This window comes from Accipiter gentilis, chromosome W (genome assembly GCF_929443795.1).
Source record: "Accipiter gentilis chromosome W, bAccGen1.1, whole genome shotgun sequence".
Lineage (NCBI taxonomy): Eukaryota > Metazoa > Chordata > Aves > Accipitriformes > Accipitridae > Astur > Astur gentilis.
In genome coordinates, this window is record NC_064918.1 from 36,171,136 (window position 1) to 36,192,514 (window position 21,379).

General features: G+C 43.7%; 1 protein-coding gene across 1 annotated transcript in view; it reads right to left on the minus strand.

The window, feature by feature from the left end:
• LOC126035588 (neuronal regeneration-related protein-like) overlaps nt 1–8,562 on the minus strand; it is a 31,429-nt gene extending 22,867 nt beyond the window's left edge. The window contains exon 1 of the mRNA XM_049794232.1: nt 5,388–8,562. Coding sequence (XP_049650189.1) covers nt 5,388–5,390 — 3 coding nt within the window. The 5' untranslated portion in view covers nt 5,391–8,562. The remainder of the gene's footprint in view (nt 1–5,387) is intronic.
• Between the last annotated feature and the right edge of the window lie 12,817 nt (nt 8,563–21,379).

Consider the following 21,379-nt stretch of genomic DNA (forward strand, 5'->3'; position numbering starts at 1 on the left):
AAGTATTGAAAAAAATGAGCTTTTATTTCTGCTTATTTATTTTGTAAGTTGGGAAGGCCTTAATTCTCAGTAAGATTTCAGCAATCAAGTATTGTAGGACAAATGGCATCAAATGTATTCTTCATGTACAATACATAAGCACACTAAAAAAAGCGCAATATACACATTCAGATGACCAAAACTGCTTAACTATCACCTCTCAGTAACTTCTTATCATGGTTTAAGCCCAGCCAGCAACAAAGCACCACAAAGCTGCTCGCTCACTCCTCCCCCCCAGCCCCAGTGGGATGATGATGAGAAAATATAAAGAAACACTTGTGGGTCAAGACAAGGACAGGGAGGGATCACTCCCCACTTATGGTCACGGGCAAGACAGGCTCAACTTGGGGAAGAAACAAAATCAATTTAATTTACTACAAATCAAATCAAAACAAGGATATTAGGAAGTAAACCCAAATCTTAAAACACCTTCCCCCCACCCCTCCCTCCTTCCCAGGCTCAACTCCACTCACGGTTTTCTCTATCTCCTCCCCCCAGTGGCACGAGGACAGGGAATGGGGGTTGTGGTCAGTTCATCACACCTTGTCTCTGCTGCTCCTTCCACCTCAGGGGGAGGACTCCTCACTCTTCCCCTGCTCCAGCGTGGGGTCCCTCCCATGGGAGACACTTCTCCACGAACTTCTCTGGCATGGGTCCTTTCCACGGGCCACAGATCTTCAGGCACAGGCTGCTCCAGCATGTACTTTCCCATGGAGTCACAGCCATCTTCAGGGACATCCAACTGCTCCAGCATGAGGTCCTCTTCACGGGCTGCAGGGGGACAGCCTGCCATCTCACCACGGGCTGCAGGGGCATCACCTCCTCTGGCGCACCTCCTCCCCCTCCTTCTTCCCTGACCTTGGTATCTGCATAGGTGTTCCTCTCACATTCCAATCTCCTCCTCCACTGTAGGTTCCCCTTCTTAAATATGTTATCACAGAGGTGCTACCACCGTCGCTGATTGGGTCAGCCTTGGTCAGAGGTGGGTCCGACTTGGAGCCAGGGAAGCTTCTAGCAGCTTCTCACAGGAGCCACCCCTATGGCCCCCTCCCCCACTACCCAAACCCCACCACACAAACCCAAAACACTTTTCTTGACCAAATTCTGCCCATGGCTACATATAAAGAGAAAAGGATCTGATATATTCCTAAAGTTCCTATGCAGTTCTGAACTACCATAAAGGAGAATTCAATTCCAGTTCCAGACTCAGTAATAATCAACAAAGTAGTATAAGTTTTCTCATGCCAGAACCAGGAGTTACATTTGTCCAGTGTTTATCTAGTATCAGGTTGAACTTAACACCTCATCCTAGTATCACATTCTTCTTATTCCTCAGAGCATATAAAAGTTACATAACAATGTTTGCCTCTGTCAGAAAAATCCCAGGCTCCAGTTTCCATAGATTATCCTAAAGCTATGAACAGTTGTTCCAACTAAAATGAAATCATATTATAGACACAGAAAATTACAGAATGTGTAAAAGTATCTGCAGATAACCCAGTGGAAAAGGGTTCTTAAATAGGTAAGTTGGAATGAAATCTTAAATATAAGCTTTCTCATATATATATCTTCAATTAACTTAAATGATGTTATACATTTCCTTATGAACTGAAAAAAAAAAAAAAAAAAGATGATTTTTTACCTTTATCCAAATGCAGGTTATCATTTCTTTCTCCGACTTAATGAAAAAAAAAAAAGCTTTCCCCCAATTGTCTTTCTCTCCAAGAGGCCACCATCCCATTTTTCTCTTTTTTTTCCAAGTAAGATTATAAAATGCAGAGAATGCAAATGATAAAATAACCTCATAAGTGATCCAGTTCAGACAAGGATATACTACAGGAAATGTTCAACCCAAATGACCTTCCTTTAGGGTCTTTTGCTTTGGGATGATGTAGCTATACTGTACAATACCTAGCCTCTGAGATTCCACAGTGCTAGTGCTTTAGAAGAAAGCCATCTAATCATGGTAAGTCAGAAGTAAAATAATGAGCTGCTCTAGAATTTTTTTTTTCTTTATTTTCAGGTAGGTCAAAATTAAATTATAAGGGATGTATCTGTTTACTGATACATGCTTTTATTAGTTAGTGATAAACCTGCCATTTAAATTCCTTAGCACCTGCACTGCAAACTCTCAATGTTAAACTTGAAACCCAGAAATGAACTGCAACAGGAACGGGGGGAAAGGGCACACTGGAGTGCTTTAAAAAAAACAACCAGATCACTTTGTTTTTAAAGAAATAAATCAAACAGGCCTTTTATACAGTTCACAAAGTGTTTACCTTAAAAAACATCTTTCCTGGTTTTGCTAAAAGTCTTCTTGGAGGTCACAGAAAACTGGACAGAAACTGACTGGAGATCACAAATAACTTTGTACTATTATGACATAGAGCAATTTCCAGGAAGGTGGTATACTGAAATTCTAGCATTTTAAATTTAAAAAAAAAAAAAAAGTTTTAAAATAACCATCTCAGGACTTTATAGATTGCAAAGAAATATAAAAGGTTCCTTCTTTCGTCAGGGGTCCCTTTGTAAGCAAATAAATTTTACACAATTAAGGACAGATCCTTAAATGTCAGATCTTCTTATGTAAGATTGCTCAAAACATCCATGAGTTAAAATTGTCAGAACAATACAAAGTACACTCTTTTGCCTTTTTATTTGTCTTTAAATTATTGATTATGTTAATATTATACAGCTCCAAGAAAGTTTTATTAACCAGGCATGAGGAAATCATAATTCTAAGTCTAGGAAAAAGAGAAGCAGCATTAAAAACTAACCTTCTACAGTGCTCATTTTTACTTGTAAGGAGTTTAAGAAATACTTTATGGAATAAAAACATTAAGAAACTGAGAAGTTAAAACAGTGAAGTTAATCCAAGTATTAATTTGTTCTCACTCAACAAGCTTATTCTAGCCACTTTTAATTTTACTGTAAGTGTAACTAAATAATTAATGTACCTTCAGTTTAGCAAAGGAAATAGTTTGATTAGTTTGATTTTTTTCCCTTTATAAAGTTTAGTTCAGCCTGGTGAAACATAACAGCTAAATTCTCAATGACCAGTGAAAGCAGAATACAGCCTTTGCATATGTTGTTATATTTTAAAAAAGTAAAAACTTTGACAATTATATATTTCAGTGTAGAAAGTGTTGATTACTTAAATATGCAAAGAAGAATTTTTCCTGCAAATTAGAATGGCTAAGGAGACATTTGGAATAAATACAAGAACTATGCCAAAGACAAGTGCGTCTACTACTGCAAAGAAAGTATGTCAGTGGTCTGACTTCATTATATTTTGTATTATTGTGCCCAAAAATGGTGGTAGGGGAAGAGAGTCTGCCAAGTTTCATATTTTAAGCAACCTTGTAAACTGGGGCAAAATCTAGTCTTAGATTGAAATTCTGATCAACAATCATACTTGGATAGTTTTAAATTGTATTTTACGTTCTGGCCTGGAGGCTGGCTTTACAAAAACTGATTTCACTGACTGCTACAGGAACCTTGCTTTTGTAAAGCCAGCCTCCAGGCCAGAACGTATAATACAACTTAAAACTATCCAAATGCAGAAAAATCAAATGTAATTACCCATTTATTTAGTTTTCCTATTGTTAATTCTGCAGTGTAACATAAATTAAAATTTCATTTGGCTGTTTTTGAAAAGTTTTCTATTTGTTGTGAAAATCCCTGATTCCACTTTTTTTTTTTTGATTGTTGATCAGATTTTCAATCTAAGAACCATCTGCTGGTAAAAATCAATGTCTATTTTATGCCTAACAAAACCTGAAATAATATTTAATTCCATAGATTGTCATATATTGCACATAGCAGCCTGCATACCATCTCAAAATGTGGGCTCATTGTCACTTTGGTGTTGGTAGGGAAAGTTTCCTTATCCAATATTCCACAGTTGTGTTAAGAGAATATATTTTAACATGATTTTTATTCACAGTGAAGAGAAAATCAGAATCAGAAAATTGGAACAGAAAATTTAAGGGAATCTTTTCCTTTTTAATTCCCTACCCTCAACTATTCATTTATATATGAATGAGCAAAGCATTTTGGTAAAAGTAGATTCCAAAATAGACTAAAACTCCAGAATTTGCAAGTTTGTTTTTGCAGATAGGAATGCTATAAAACAAGGAGCCAAACAGAAAAAAGCTATATAATAGATTTCATATTTTTTATTTTAAACATTCTTTGCTTCATCCCCCTCCCCAAGTCAAAACAACTCCAAAGACTGAGACAATTATAATAATTTATGCAATTAATTTAACCCCACCTTTATAAGATTATGCCCTTGAGAGCCTCACACTTTGGAAAATATTTTGTGCTAATGCACACCCTATGCAATGCTACTTCAGACAAACTATTGCCCCTGTAGAAATTCGCAGATTTTTGACTATGAAAGTAGTATGATGTAGCACCCAAAATATATCACATTTATGTCAATATATGTATTCAGACATACTTCAGTAATAGTTGCATCTTCAATCAAGAACGTTATATGACTACAGAGCATCTAATCTACCTAGTTCTGCTTACCTTACATACCTTTTTTGTGAAAAAATATTTTCTTTGTTCTGCTGACCGAGACATATAACCATTCTTGGAGAATACCATATATAGAGAATGTTTAGATGTATAATGTGTTTCATCATTAAAATTAGGTATTCAGCAGCAGTAGTAGCTCACAGTATAAAAAATGGGCCAGCAAACCAGTAAAAATATAAATATAATTAGTAGCGAAGGAAATGAATAACTGCTGCAATTCTGTTCAATAAATACATTCCAACTAAGTGTTTATAAGTTCAGTTAGGCTGAGGCCTATCCTTTTTTTCTGGAACAGATTCCTACCACAAAGAAAGGCTATCCTTCTGGAAAATTTATTAAATAATAAGAACAATTAGTTGGCATCTTATTTAATTCCCTGACAGAATAACATTGTTTCATTCACTAAATGTAATGACTTATTTCTTCTTTTTTTTTTTTTTTTTTTTTTTTTGGGGGGGGGAGTGGTGGTGATATTATTGGATATTGCTTTGTCTATATGTATTCCTACATGTTATGTGTATTTTTCATACTCTGCTAAACACTTTTCACTTTTTAAATAAGTAATTAAATAAGCCTTACTGCACAAAGAAGGATTTCAGTTTTTTATTCAAAAAACTCATGAACCTCCAACATAAGGAGGTTTCCAGAGTACATCAATCATTGTATGGCAAATCCCAGTAATGTAAAAAAGTAAGTCTTATGTGGGTCATATTTATAAATGGGTGTTGGGAATGGGGAAAGAAGGTTTGTATTTATATAAAAAAAAATACTGATTCTTTGCTAAAGCAACTAACTCTTACCATTTTTAGATTCTGTTAAGTCTTTGGATTGCAGTTTCTCTCAAGTAGCACAAGGAGAACAATCTGAAAATAAATAAAAAAAAGAAAAATGTTATTCTGTCACAACATTTTAAAGGTTTTTTGCCAGTATAACAGTGAATGAACCAAGTATAAGCTTCAGTGATTAAGATTAAAGACATTTATGCTAACTAGATCTTCTATTAAGCTTCTCTGCATTTCAGTGGTCTGTAGGCTTAAATATAGGACAAAGGAATCCCTGATACCTGGATTTGCAAACCCCTATGCTATTCTTAGCAGTTCATACCTCTCTAAAGAGCACTATACCTGATGGTTAACACACTTAAAAATCACCCAAGTAGACAAAAATCCATCATCCTATGCTTACTGTAAAGGTGGTCCATTGTTCCCAGGCATACTACAAAGTGTTGGGGGTTTTGCAATTAAGAAACTAGTATAATAGTGTCAGGCTTTCACAATGCAATGGCCCAGAGTATGCATTTTTGGAAATGACACTACATTACATAACCTACAGTTTTCTCTCCCTTTACTCCACACATACACACTCCTACTTTAAATGGGGGGGGGAGGGGAAGATGTAGACATTCGTCTGATCACCCCGTGGGACTCGGCACAGGGTCCACCATACCCTGGGCCACAGAGCACTGACACCAATATGAGGATGCTGCAAATGGCGTTTATTCAACTGCGTCACGCCCTTATATACTGTCTGTCGGTCATCCCGCCTCCTTTAACCCTTCTCTTTCTGTACATCGCGAGATCTTCCGAGCGCCAATCCCTACAAGTCCCCCCTCACTATGGCGGATGACCGACGGTACAAACTGGCGTTACAGCTATAAGCGATCCCACCACCTCATGGTAATTCGTGTACTGGTGGGTACCCGCACTCTGTATAAAGAGTTTCCGCACGCAAACAGTCAGTGCTGGTATCCCACAACAAACCATAATAACCACCACCACCAAAAGGATTCCAAATAGGGTCAACGTTTTTCAGTCAATCAAAGACAGGAGCCATCGCCAGGTTGACGAGAGGAGATTGTCAAGCCACTGTCACCTGCCTCCTGTAATTGATTGGCTTTGTCTAAAAGCATATCATAGTCCCCTGCTTATGGGGTACACACAGCGGTTGCTGTAAAGTGGATCTGCGGTGTTCAAAACATCGGTCACACCATTTTGATGCTCGGTTGGTGCGTCTCCAGAGTTGTTGTCCACAGCGGTCGTACTTGACAAGTACCCAAAGGTCACAGCGACCACAGTGCAGGTACTTAGACGATCTTTTGAATGGCATCCTGCAAAATAACTCACAATAAATCGTTATTGACTGAGGCCTGGTTTCAACCACCGTGCCGGCACCCAGCGCACACGTGAGTCTGGGTGCTCTGATGATTGTACTGCAGCATACCCTCTTCCCTGTGTCACCAAGCGCCTCCCACCTTCCCACTTTCCTGTTTCTGGGTCTTTCTTGTTGGGCCTCAACTAGTGCTGCTTGTAATCTGTTTGTCCAAGCTTCTTTCTAAATCAAGAAAAAGGTGTGAGTCAAAATCATACTGCAAAACTGTCGCGAATCCCAGGGAGTCAGTGAACCTGAAAAAACCACATCTAAAAGAGAGCCTGTCATGGGATGTCCTAAGCCGTAATCATCCACGGCCTTCTTCACTTGTTGCAAAAGCTTGCTATCTAACGGAGACCACTCCACCCCTACACCACCTGGACCAGCTCGGACTGGGCAAACTAAAGGGGGTCCTTCAAAACGTATGCCGTCCATAACACATTCCTTTGCTACAATTTTCCAGTCTGGCAACGTGACCTTCGGTGAATTGGGAACTCCTTTCTGTTCCCCAGCTGCTTGTAGCAGCTCCCGCTGTTGCTTCACCTGCTCCTGCAACTCCTCTACTACTCGCTGCAGCATCTGCAGCGGATCTGTAGCTGGGTCGGGCGCAGGTGTTAAAGGCATAGGTGTTGCCTTTTCACTGGCTGCTGCCGACTGCGCCTTACAGCAGGAAATAGCCTTTTGTTTTATCGCTGCATGTGGCGGACGACAGCGGTTTCCGCCCACCAGCTGCCACGCCTCCTCTAACCGTTGAGCCGACCCCTCGATTGAGTCCGGCCCACTCTCTTCCTCTTCCGCTACGCGCGGAAGAGGGAGTGTCCTGACTTTCCTTCCTCCTTCCTTTGGCCGTGCTCCGCCTCTCCCGACTTCCTGAGAGACATCCGGGGAGAAAGCGGATGTCGGCGCCATCTTAGGGTGCGCTTGTGGCGCGGTTCGCAAAACACGTCCCGGCACCCAGTCCTCCGGATCATACAGGGGAACCGCTCCCTCCTCTACCTGTTCCTTTTCTGATCCCTTCATCACAGCCCTCTCCGCCTCCTCTAGTCTCTGCCTCTCCTTCTCCCGTCTCCTTTGCTCAGCCACGGGTTCCTCTGCCTCCTGAATTAACTGTCGCTCTTTCTCCCGCTCCTCCTCTCTCGCCCGTTCACGCTCCCGTTCCAACTCCTCCCAAGGGTATCCCGGTGGTTCGGCCGGTGCTGACGGCTGCACTGGGAGCACCAGAGGCGTCTGCTCCGCTACCTCCGTCAGCCCTTCTGTCCGCGCCTCCCCATCCGCCTGCACGCCCCGATCCACCTGCGCGTGCATCAATCTCTTTGCTTCCTTCCATGTTAAGCCCTCCTCCCGCACTTTCCTGAAAATCGCCCTAATCCGCCCCCACGTCTTTAACTCCGGACCATGCTGCGTCGCCATAGCCCGTTCCGCTAAAGCCGCGGTGCATTTCGGCCAGCACTCAGGAGACAATATGTCCCCCGGGCGCTCTATCGCTCCCTCTTTCAGGAGCCGCTCTAGGCAAGCTTTCGCTTCTTTTTGTCCCATAGGGATTTTTACCTCTCTAGAGCATGAGTCCAACACCTTCAGGACTGCTTCCATGCCTGGCCAGGCCTTCGATTACGCCCCGCGTAATCCGCCGATGTCCAATCACGTCAGGGTCACCACTTGTAGACATTCGTCTGATCACCCCGTGGGACTCGGCACAGGGTCCACCATACCCTGGGCCACAGAGCACTGACACCAATATGAGGATGCTGCAAATGGCGTTTATTCAACTGCGTCACGCCCTTATATACTGTCTGTCGGTCATCCCGCCTCCTTTAACCCTTCTCTTTCCGTACATCGCAAGATCTTCCGAGCGCCAATCCCTACAGGAAGAGTAGGTGCCATCTCATTTAAATGACACCTTAAGTTACTACTCTTAATTGACTGTATTTGTAGCATAACTCCTGTATCAGTTTTCATATAGTGACAAAAATTTAAGTTCTCTTCTATTGATTATATATTTCTTATCTATAGTGTGTATGTATGAAATGTAATTAGGTATGAGTCATATATTTACGTACAAACACATACATACAGATTGGATATAAAATTACAAACATATCTATAGGTGTACACAGAAATATTTGGAAGAAAGTACATCACTAAATGTACACCAAAATGCATTTGTTTTGTTGGTTTGTTGTGGTTGGATTTTTTTTCCAAAAGAACCACCCAAAATTTAACTGCTGCATATACAAAAATGCAGAAGGCTGTTGCAAGAATGACTGCTTTCTAAAAATAAGCCCCAGCAGCCTGAGAGGATTCCAGTGACAGGGCGGAGGAGAGATTCATTTTACAAGGGAGAAAAAGAGAGACAGAAACCCAAACTGAGAGCCTTTCACGCATGCTAAAAAAGCAAAGTGCATTATGTTCAAAAATGCATTTTGGTGTTTTTGAAGTGCAGGAGCAGACAAAAAAAAAAATCCCAACAGATTTAGAAAACCACTTCACATCTTCCCTTGAATGCGTGCAGAAAAATCCCCAGCATAGAAATCCAGCCTTAAAGGATAAAGACAAACAGTTAAATATATATACTGCACATTTCTCATCTTCTTTAAGAAAGCCTATTTGAAAACATGCACTGAAGGGGGGGGGGGGGGGAAGTCAAGCTACAGCAAAGTCCAGCTAAGGGCAAAAGGAAAGGAAAAGAAACAAAGAGAGAATTAAAAACAAAACAAAACAACAACAACAAAACACAAACACAAACAAAAAAAACCTCCAAACACAACTGTGGATTGAAATTGCATATACTTACAGACAAAAGCCCCAGCTCCCTGCTCACTTTCTGTTTTTTTCTACATAATCTGAAACACAAATGTGGATTAAAAAAGGGCAGCATGCTACAGAACGGAATTTATAGTTGGAGGAATGGAGAGAGGGTAGGGGGTGTGGGAATAATGACTGCACCTCTTCCAAAGTGCAGCCTTCAAGAAAAAAAGAAAGGGGTGGGGATGATTGGGGGAAAGTCTCTATCCCTCTCTCTCAGGATGGGTTTTGGCTGCCAGTGCTGGTTATATTGAACAATGAGCTAATTCTGATGGTAGCTGGCTGTCAGCTCACCCCTGTAATGAATGGGTTAACTTTGTTCATGAAATCGGTAAGGGAAAAGAGACATATTGAGAGTTAGCAGATGCCTTGTGTAAATAACAAAACTTTCTTAATTGGTGCGTAAAGGTCACGGGAAGAGGGCAACGGCTATAACTTACTAGCTAAGGAGGGAAAAGAACAACTATAATTTACCAGATAACGGGATGGGCTCCACCAAGACTGCATTTTTCTATATCAAAGGACATTCTATATCAAAAAGATACTCGTCCTTGAGAAGATAGACCGAATCTGCCTAGTGACAGACCTGCACGAATGAAGAAAGAAGAAGCAAGACAAGGCGGAGACTTGCAAGAAAGAGATACATGGAATGTATATAAGGAATGTAACTATAACCTAAAGTTGCGAGCTTGTGGCGGAGCACTGCCTTCCTGGCCGCCCAGCGCTGTTTTGCTCTTTTATCGCTTGCTAATAAATTCGACTTTTTTTTCACTACAAATTGGTTCCTCCAATTTGTCACGAGCGTCTATAACAAATTTGGTGCCGTGACTCGGATCCAGGTTCTTTGGTGTGGACCCTCCAAGCGGGGAGGCGCCCTATCCTTGGATAGCCCCGTCTTGAGGAGGTGCCCCCGCCATACCCTGGACCCGCGAACCCCTTTAAATTACGATAACTGAGCAAAAGAACCTGCAGGACCCCTTAAATTTTGTGCACGAAGACCAAGCGAAGACCCCAGGAGCGGGTGAGTATATAAGTTGTGAGCCATTTGGTTGGGGTGGTTATCCCGAGGTGCGACTGTGTGAGAGGTCTCTCTGAGATCACACGAGTGCGGACCCTCCAGTAGTGCAGTTCTCGTAGCCCGCGAGGGAGCGAGTCACGACCGAGGGGAAGTGAGTGTGTGTGTGTGGAAAAGGGCGCCTCGGAAGATGGGACAGAGGAAAAGCAAGCCCTCTGGATCCATGGGGATGGGGATGAAAGATAAGTTACCGGACATACCCCCTGATAGTCCCTTAGGCCTGATGATAAGATATTGGGACAGTTCACCAAAGAGAAAGGAAAAATCTAAGGAAAAGATGATTAATTATTGTATTGAGATTTGGGGTGGGAAACCTCTCAATAATCCTCATCTACTCTGGCCCGTGTTCGGGTCCTCCGAAGACTGGGTGTGTCAACAATTAAATATATGGGTAAATAATAAAAGACCACCAGTCAGCCCAGAGGAGAGCGAATATGCCACCCTATGGATTCCCCAATCCTGGGAGCCGTCATTCCTCTTTGCCTTAAGGAAAAACAGACCAGATAAACCTCGAAAAGATGATGAGGACCCCCTTTGGCCCCCTCCCTATGCCCCTCATGCCCTTCCGATCCAGGACCCACCCCAAGGCCAGGAAATAGCCCAGGCCCGGGAAGGGATAGATTCGAAACCTGATTCCCCGACCCCGGCACCCCCTCCCAGAAGGTCTGTACGTAATAAAATAAGGCGATGAAGGGAGGGATTGTTTCCTCTTCGGGAAATGTTAGTGCCTGGTGGGGACGGACAGGGGGGGCTGGGAACGGGGTATGTGGCAGTTCCCCTTAATACAGGGGATGTAAGAGAATTTAAGAAGGAAATGGGGGGTCTGTTAGATGATCCCCTGGGGGTAGCCGAGAGGCTGGATCAATTCTTGGGACCGAATTTGTACACGTGGGATGAATTACAGTCTATCCTGGGCATATTATTCACCGTAGAGGAAAGAGAAATGATTAGAGGGGCTGGGATGAGAGTGTGGGACCAGCAACATCAGGCTGGTCCGGCAGCGGATCAAAAATGGCCCCTAAATCGGCCAAATTGGAATAATCAAGATCTGGCTCATAGGAATAATATGTCAGACTTGAGAATAATTATAATTCAGGGGATACGGGAATCCGTTCCCAGAGGGCAGAATATTAATAAAGCCTTTCGTGAACAGCAGAAAAAAGATGGCTTGAAATGGCTTGAATGGTTAAGGAGAAGTTTCCAGTTATATTCTGGGGTAGATCCTGCTACTCCTGTAGGACAAGCGTTGTTGAAAACTCAGTTTGTGGCCAAGTCGTGGGGAGATATTAGGAAGAAGTTGGAAAAAATTGAGGACTGGCAGGAACGGGGGTTGGATGAATTACTCAGGGAAGCTCAGAAGGTGTATGTGAGGCGAGAAGAGGAAACGGAAAAGCGGCAGACTAGGCTGCTGGTTGCAGCGGTAAGAGAAGGACAGAAAGGTGTGATAATGAGACCCGGTAGATCTGGTAGGGGAGATAAGGCCGTGGAATGTTTTTATTGCAGGAAAAGAGGACACATGAAGAGAGAATGTAGAAAAAGGATTCAGGATGAAAAAGCGTTCCGGGAGGATTAGCGGGGTCAGGGGCTCTATTTGCTGAGGACCCCTGGTAAGAAACAGCCCTTGATAACTTTAAAAGTGGGTCCTCAGCGCCAGGAGGTGATCTTTCTTGTAGATACCGGGGCCGAAAGGTCTACTGTGCAATCATTACCTCCGGGATGTAAACTATCCGGAGATGAAGTTAATGTAATTGGGGCAAAAGGGGAACCTTTTAGGGTCCCTGTTATAAAAGATGTGGCGATGGAATCAAGTTGCAGATATGGAATCGGAACGCTGTTGTTGGTACCTGAAGCGGAATATAACCTATTAGGTAGGGATTTAATCGTAGAAATGGGGATTCGGGTGGATGTGGAGAAGGAAGAGTTAAAAATCAGGCTTTGTCCCCTTACAGAGGAGGACGAGAAGCAAATTAACCCCGAAGTATGGTATACTCCCGAAACAGTTGGAAAACTGGATATTGAACCGTTTGAGGTGGTTATTAAGAACCCTGAGATTCCAGTAAGAGTTAAACAATATCCTTTATCTAATGAAGGGAGAAGGGGACTAAAACCTGAGATTGAGAGACTATTGGGAAAGGGGGTACTCGAACCCTGCATGTCCCCTTTTAATACCCCGATTTTACCAGTAAAAAAATCCGATGGTGGCTATCAGCTGGTGCATGACCTAAGAGAAATCAATAAACGGACTGTCAGCCGGTTCCCGGTAGTGGCAAACCCACACACCCTGCTGAGTCAACTGGGGCCGGAGAACCAATGGTATAGTGTAATAGATCTTAAGGATGCATTCTGGTCATGCCCTCTAAAGGAGGAAAGTAGAGATTATTTTGCCTTTGAGTGGGAAGACCCAGACACTCATAAGAAACAGCAGTTAAGGTGGACTGTACTTCCCCAAGGGTTCACGGAATCCCCAAACTTATTTGAACAAGCCCTAGAACGAATTCTACGGGAATACCGGTTGCAAGATGGGGTTGTGCTAGTACAGTATGTAGATGACTTATTGTTGGCAGGAGAGAATCGGGAGACAGTCAGAAAAGAAAGCATACGATTGTTAAATTTCTTGAGCCTTCAAGGCCTCAAGATATCACGGTCAAAACTACAGTTTGTGGAAGAGGAGGTAAAATATTTAGGACACTGGATAAGCAAGGGGACTAAGAAGTTGGACCCTGAACGAGTAAATGGGATTTTATCACTGAAAGCCTGGAGGAGTAAACGACAGATTAGACAACTGTTGGGGCTATTTGGGTATTGTAGGCACTGGATAGAGATCTTTAGTGCAAAAGTGCGATTTTTGTATCAAAAGCTAACTGTGGATGGACTGCTTAAATGGACTCAGGAGGATGAAGAACGATTAGAGATTCTCAAGGCTGATCTAGTTAATGCCCCTGTCTTGAGTCTGTCTGATGTGAAGAGACCCTTTTATTTATTTGTGGCCACCGAAGAGGGGACAGCATACGGGGTTTTGACTCAGGAGTGGGCAGGAAAAAAGAAACCCGTAGGATACATTTCCAAATTATTAGATCCCGTCAGTAGAGGGTGGCCCACCTGTTTACAGGCAGTCGCTGCTGTAGCCCTGATAGTGGAAGAAGCGAATAAGATAACGTTTGGAAGTGAATTAAGGGTGTTCTCCCCCCATAATATTCGAGGAGTTCTACACCAAAAAGCTGAAAAATGGATCACTGATGCTAGGCTTTTAAAATATGAGGGGATCCTAATCCATTCCCCTAAATTGGAAATCGGAACAACGAGCTTGCAGAACCCGGCACAATTTTGTATGGGAGTCCTGAGGAGGAGTTAACACATAATTGCCTCCAAACCATTGAAGAACAAATGAAAATTAGGCCAGATCTGGAAGAGGTAGAATTGCAAAAGGGAGAAAAGTTATTCGCTGATGGGTCATCTCAAGTAATAGCAGGGAAAAGGAAGTCAGGATATGCAATTGTGGATGGAGAGAGCCTAGAAGTAAAAGAATCCGGACCCCTCAGTCCTAGTTGGTTGGCGCAGGCATGTGAGTTATATGCAGTACTTAGAGCATTGGAACTTTTAAATGACAAAGAAGGGACTGTGTACACGGATTCAAAATATGCGTATGGAGTGGTACACACTTTCAGAAAAATTTGGGAAGAGCGGGGACTTATTAACTCTCAAGGAAAGGGTTTGGTCCACGAGGAACTAATTGTCAAAACTCTACAAGCAATAAGAGGGCCCAAGCGAATAGCTGTGGTACGTGTTAGGGGACACCAAAGCGGAACGACCCCTGAAATTCGAGGGAATAATCTCGCTGACCAAGAGGCCAAGGCGGCAGCACTACTTGCTGTGACTATCACCCCGCCAGCGGGTGAAACTCCGGCAAAAACCCTAAGCCCACAGTTTAGTAAACCCGAAATGGATAAATTGAGGGGAATGGGAGTAGTGGAAAAAGAGGGTAAGTGGGAACTACCTGATGGGAGACAGGTGTTACCAAAAGCACTAACATGGAAAATAATGAGAGGTATGCACTCAAAGACTCATTGGGGTGTCCAAGCACTGGTCAATCAGTTTGCAATAAAATACATGTGTATTGGGGTTTATAATGTAGCCAAGGGAATCGTACAAGGGTGCCTAACGTGTCAGAGGATCAATAAACAGCATCTTAGAGAAAAAGTACAAGGGGGACGGGAATTAGCACACCGACCATTTGCCAAAATACAGATTGATTTTACTGATCTCCCTAAAGTAGGGCGATATAAACATTTACTTGTATTGGTAGACCACCTCACTCATTATGTCGAGGCGTTCCCTACTGCTAGGGCAACTGCCAATACGGTGGTAAAAGTACTTTTAGAACATATCATACCACAATATGGAAATATTGAAACTATTGATTCAGATAGAGGCCCACATTTCGTTTCCAAAGTAGTAAAAGAAGCTTTAGCCCCCTTTGGAACTAAATGGGAGTTCCATACCCCCTGGCACCCCCAAAGCTCTGGGAAAGTGGAACGAATGAATGAAGAAATAAAGAAACAATTAACTAAGTTAATGATAGAAACCAAAATGTCATGGGTAAAATGTTTGCCAATTGCTTTATTAAATATTCGGACTCAGCCCCGAGCGGATACTGGAATTTCCCCATTTGAAATGTTATATGGCATGCCCTATGATATGGAATGCCCAGTTAATTACCCTACTTTAGATGAAGACAGTATTAACCCTTATATTGTTCAGCTGATGAAAAGAAGAGAGTGATTGCGAAGGAAGGGAATGGTGGTACAGAGGCCACCCCTAGATATATATATGCATTCAGTGAAGCCAGGTGATATGGTATTAATCAGAGTCTGGAGAGAATCCTCTCTCACTCCTAGGTGGGAGGGGCCCTTTCTTGTTTTACTTACCACAGAAACTGCTGTCCGGACTGCAGAACGAGGATGGACTCATGCAAGCAGAATCAAAAGACCAATTCAGAGCTCTCAGTGAAAGGCAACCAGAGACCCTGATGGTTTGAAGATTAAGTTCCGAAGAAAAGTGGATGAGTGAGACTATCTTTTGTAAAAATCCTCACTGTATATGTCATCCCTTTGTATGCTACAGGTGTAAACTCTGTAAAGGAAAGTGGTGGACACATTACTCCTATAGGTATTCCGGTATTCCCCTAGTGGTATTTGCCACAAAAATTATACTTGCAAACAGGTAAACATTACGTGTGGGTGTATCAACCGGGAAAAATTATAAAGGACTCTAAAGAGTGGTGAGGATATTTTTGCTAAAGGCATAAACCCTGAGAGGTGTTGTCTTTATGTAAACGAGACACGTACAACAAAGGCTGAAATAGTGCAGATGAACAGTGGCCAGAGTGGGGTGGGGAGCTCAAGGATAAAAAAATTGGGACGCATATAAGTCAGAGCAAACCGAATATAAAGGAGGTTCCCCTGAAGAATACGACTGCTGCCGAGAAGATGGTACACCTCGCTGCTCTAAGCAACAGAATAGGCAGAGAAGAAGGCAGAGATGTACTGTTGTGGGGATCAAGGTTGATGAACCACCTCCAAAGGAGGCTCACGGAGCCTCCTGACTTATTACTCCCAAACAAAATATCCTCAGAGCTTCCCCGAAGTCTCCCATCTCTCACCAGGGATAAAGAGAAAAATCAAAATGATTGTCAACATCCTCGGAATACCTGTCACAAGGGTAAGGGTACACCACTTTTCTCAAACTTAAGATTAAGCACTTGGATGATAAGACTGTCCCTAATGCTAATAGGGATAACCCAAGGGAATGGGAACCCCCACCAACCTTATAAATGGACGCTCTATAGGTGGGAGGATCAAATGATGCTACAACAAGTAATTGCTACCGGGGCCCCAAGTTTTAATCAATCTCTGTGTCGACTCATACCTAGGGACCCATGTCTACATAACTTAGGCTTTTATTTTTGCCCCAGTTCTAACCCTGGAAAGGGGTATTGCAACCATCCCAACTCTTACTATTGTTCTTATTGGAGTTGCGAGACTATAGCTTCTGACTGGACCCCTGGGGGAGGTCCAGATAAATTCCTATCCGTAGGATGGGGACCTCATAGATGTACACCTGCTTCACATGGCTGGGATGGAAGCCAAATAGGACCATGGAGTGGAAATTGCCCATATATTTATATTAATGTAACTAACCCAACAAATCCTGCTTGGCTAACAGGGAGAACATGGGGAATCAGACTTTGGGAACCAGGCGCAGACTCAGGGGGAATAATTACAATAAGGAAGGAGCTGGCGCCAAATGAACCCTCTGGTGTGGGACCAAATCCGGTCATAGCAGAGGAAGAGGATAGCAACAGTATTGTACATACTGTTACAATCCTTCCTAGCATAGGCGTCGCTGAAAATAATATCCCGGGAATATCAACAAGAATCAACCCATTGTGGGATATGCTCCAAGCCAGCTATCAGGTACTGAATGCCACCTACCCCAATATAACTGAGCATTGTTGGTTATGTTATGACATTCGACCACCCTTTTATGAAGCTATTGGGGTAGACAGTAGATTTAAAAAGGCCAACGGAGCAAATCCAGTTCAATGTATGTGGAATAAGGAATCTGGACGTAAGCAAGGGATAACAATGTCCCAAGTATCAGGAAAAGGAAGATGTATAGGAAATGTCCCAAAAGACAAACGACACCTGTGTAACACAACTCGTAAATCAAGAGGACTAAAAGCTGAGTGGTTAATTCCTGCAAATAATACTAAGTGGATTTGTTCCCAAACTGGGGTTACACCTTGTATATCCCTAAAGGTCTTTGATTGGACAACTGAGTATTGTATACAAGTAGCTGTGATACCTAGGCTTATTTACCATCCTGAAGATTTTGTGTATGACTATCAAACTACTCAGGCCCATCACATACAAAAACATGAACCCTTTACAGCCCTCACGGTGACAACCCTCATGGCAATCGGAGCTGCTGGAGCTGGTACAGGAATAACTTCCCTCGTACAACAGAATCAAAAATTTCAATCCCTAAGGGTAGCGGTCGACGAGGATTTGACTAGGATAGAAGAAGCCATGACAGCCCTAGAACAGTCTGTTAGGTCTTTATCGGAAGTGGTATTACAAAACAGACGGGGTTTAGACTTAATGTTCATGCAGCAGGGGGGGTTATGTGGAGCCATACGAGAGGACTGTTGTGTATATGTTGACCATACTGGAGTAGTGAGAGATACAATGGCCAAGCTACGGGAGGGGTTAGAAAAACGGAAAAAGGACTGGGAAGTACAACAGAGCTGGTATGAGTCCATGTTTAATTATTCACCCTGGTTGACCACCCTATTATCAACTATTTCAGGACCTCTTATTTTGTTGATCTTATTCTTGACGTTTGAGCCATGCATTTTTAATAAGTTGATCGCTATTGTTAAAGGGCGCTTGGAAGCTGCACATTTAATGCTGCTACGAAAGCAATATGAACAAATCGGGGATAGAAGAATTACTCCTATCCTTGGGCGGGCAAAAGAAGCATTGGAGCGATTTAATGAACAAAATCAGGATCAAATAGAAAAGGGGGGATTGTAATGAACGGGTTAACTTTGTTCATGAAATCGGTAAGGGAAAAGTGACATATTGAGAGTTAGCAGATGCCTTGTGTAAATAACAAAACTTTCTTAATTGGTGCATAAAGGTCACAGGAAGAGGGCAACAGCTATAACTTACTAGCTAAGGAGGGAAAAGAACAACTATAATTTACCAGATAACGGGATGGGCTCCACCAAGACTGCATTTTTCTATATCAAAGGACATTCTATATCAAAAAGATACTCGTCCTTGAGAAGATAGACCGAATCTGCCTAGTGACAGACCTGCACGAATGAAGAAAGAAGAAGCAAGACAAGGCGGAGACTTGCAAGAAAGAGATACATGGAATGTATATAAGGAATATAACTATAACCTAAAGTTGCGTGCTTGTGGCGGAACACTGCCTCCCCGGCCGCCCAGCGCTGTTTTGCTCTTTTATCGCTTGCTAATAAATTCGACTTTTTTTTCACTACAAATTGGTTCCTCCAATTTGTCACGAGCGTCTATAACAACCCCCCTCTCCTCCTTACACATACACGCTCCCCTACTTGCCCGCCCGCCTGCTTCCCCCCGCTGCTACCGCTGAGCCAGACTGCTTAGTCTGCAATAATCCGCAGCGCCACGTTCCCCAGCTGTCTGGGAGCCAGGGCAGCGCCCACCCCGCCGTGGGCCGTGTTCCACCGGTCGCCACAGCCGCGGGCAGGGCAGGGCCGGGGCCGGGCAGCATTAGGCGCTGAGGAGCGGAGCGGAAGTCATTGGCGCGCCCGTCTGTTGGTGTGCCGGCCGTTAGTGTCCCCCCGCGCGAGCGGGGCCTGGTGCTCCCCTCACAGCAGGGACTTGGGCGGTGGGCCGGCGCAGAACGGGGCCAAGACGCTGCACAGCTGCGGAGCAGTGAGCGGCGCGAGGGGGAGGTAGCAACCATATACTAGAATAATAACCCTGCAGCAGCGGGAGCAAAGGGTGTCTGAGGAGAAAGGGAGGGAGACAGAGGCAGCTGCCTGCTGCTTTGCCTCACAGCTCTTAGCCTCATCTCACCTGAGAGGAGAGAAAATGGTGGGCGGAAAGGATGGGATGCCATGCCATGGCACAGACATGTGGGAGGTGCAGCGGGGACCAGCCTCCTAGACCCTCAGCAGCATGGGCAGATGCTGAGGAGGCTGCCCAGGGAATCGGAGTAGAGGGGTGGGCAGGGTGCTGGGTCCCCTGGCAAGCTGCTCCCTGGGGAGGTGGGTGCCACAGGGGACCTGAGACCACTGGGCACAGTCAGCCTGGAAGGGAAGGTGCGCACCGAGGGAAAAAGCCTGGTTGTGATACCAGCTAGGGAAAGACACACATCCAGGTGCAGAGAAGTTCAACAAAACCAGGGAGAGATACCAGAGAGGCCTGTGGCCACCCAAAAGTGCAGGTGCAGTGCACACAGAGGTGAGCAGAAAGTGCCCATGCAGCAGTGCCTGCAGACCCAAAGAGCTCAGAGGGATGCACAGCACAATCACACAGGTACACTGAGCCCCGGGCAAAATGGCCTAAAAGCTGGGGACTGGGAGAGACATCTGGGGGCCTGATGGGATCCACTTGTCCCAATGGGGGAAATACTTCTTTGCTCATAAACTGGCAGGACTGATTGAGAGGACTTTAAACTAGGATTGATGGGGGGAGGGGATACCATCAGAAGAGCTGAAGGTAAGCCAAGGGTTGGCATGGCACCACCTGAAGGTGGCAAAGCATTTATGCTACTCCAGGGAGCACAGAAGGTTTAGGAGTACATCGGAAATGCTTGTACACTAACGCATGCAGTATGAGAAACAAACAGGATGAACTGGAAGCGTTGGTCAGTTCCCAGAGCTATGATGTCTTTGGTATTGAGACTTGGTAGAATGTCCCACGACCGGAGTGCTGGGATGGAGGGCTATAGGCTGTTCAGGAGGGATAGGTAGGGCAGGCGAGGTGGAGAATTTGCACTATTGTGGTGGTGCATTTCTTTCCCCCTCTCTAGACTGATTTACAAACTCGAACTCAGGAAGTCTCGCTAGGCCTTAGCATAAGTGTAATGAGTTGGGCAGTTAAGCGTCCCTTGACGGTACTAGAGACTCTTACATGGCTAAGACATGGAGTCATGCAGACTGTCTCAAAGACTCCTGTTGCCCGGTGAAAACAAAACCAAAACGAAAGTAGAGATAATTTGTTCTCTCCTGACAACCTTGAGACATATCCCAGTCCTCCCCTGACAACCTTGGAGCATCCCGTATCTGAATCTTAAGTCATTCTCCAACAGCCCTGGAGTCTTCCTTCTCTGAATTGTAACTCATGTGAAACGGTACCAGCGCAGCTGGAATCCCAGTAATTTGCTAATGACTAAAGCCAATCATCTCCCAAACCTATAAACAGCGGTACTAAGTGAGACCCTTTGAGATCTCCTTGACCGCAGCAGGCTGAGACCAGCATCTCCCTCTGAGTGGGATGCCTCTCAGAGCTCACAATCTTTTCTGTTTGCAAACATCGGAGGTCTGTCACTGAAAGCCAACAAGACTTCGGCTGATACTCTCCGCTCCTTGAGACTTGACCCTTTGCCCATTGAGAAACATGCTGAAGCATTCGATGTGAATATTTTCACTGAACTTGAGGGGAATTTTTAACAGGTATACCTCTTTAATTGCTTATGTATATCTCTTAGTGCCTTTATGCATGTGTGTGTATACTAACCTGAATATTTTATAGCAAGTATATTACAAGTTATTGCTTTTCAAATCTATACTTAAATTACTGTCATGAACTTTATTCAACTGTGAATGAGTCTCAGGCTGTTATTATACTCATAATCCCTTTAGATATAAACCATCGACCAAGTCTGGGACTAGGAGTCAATCCAGCCACACCTAGACTCTGACAGGAGTTTAGAAAGCAAGGGGGTCTTCTCTGAACCTTGTGACTCAACAGGAGGGTCTCCCTTACCCTTTTTACATTCCCAATCTCTGTACAAATTATGAGAAATCAATTCTAACTCAATTTTTCTTTGTATATTTCTCTTTTTTAACTTATTGTATTTTCAGTCTCTATATACTTAATTTTAGTCTGATTCTAACTTAATTTTCCTTTGTGCATTTCATTCATGTACTAAGTAATAGAGTGAACCTTGCCATCAAATTCTGTGAAGTCACGTTTTTATATAAATTCC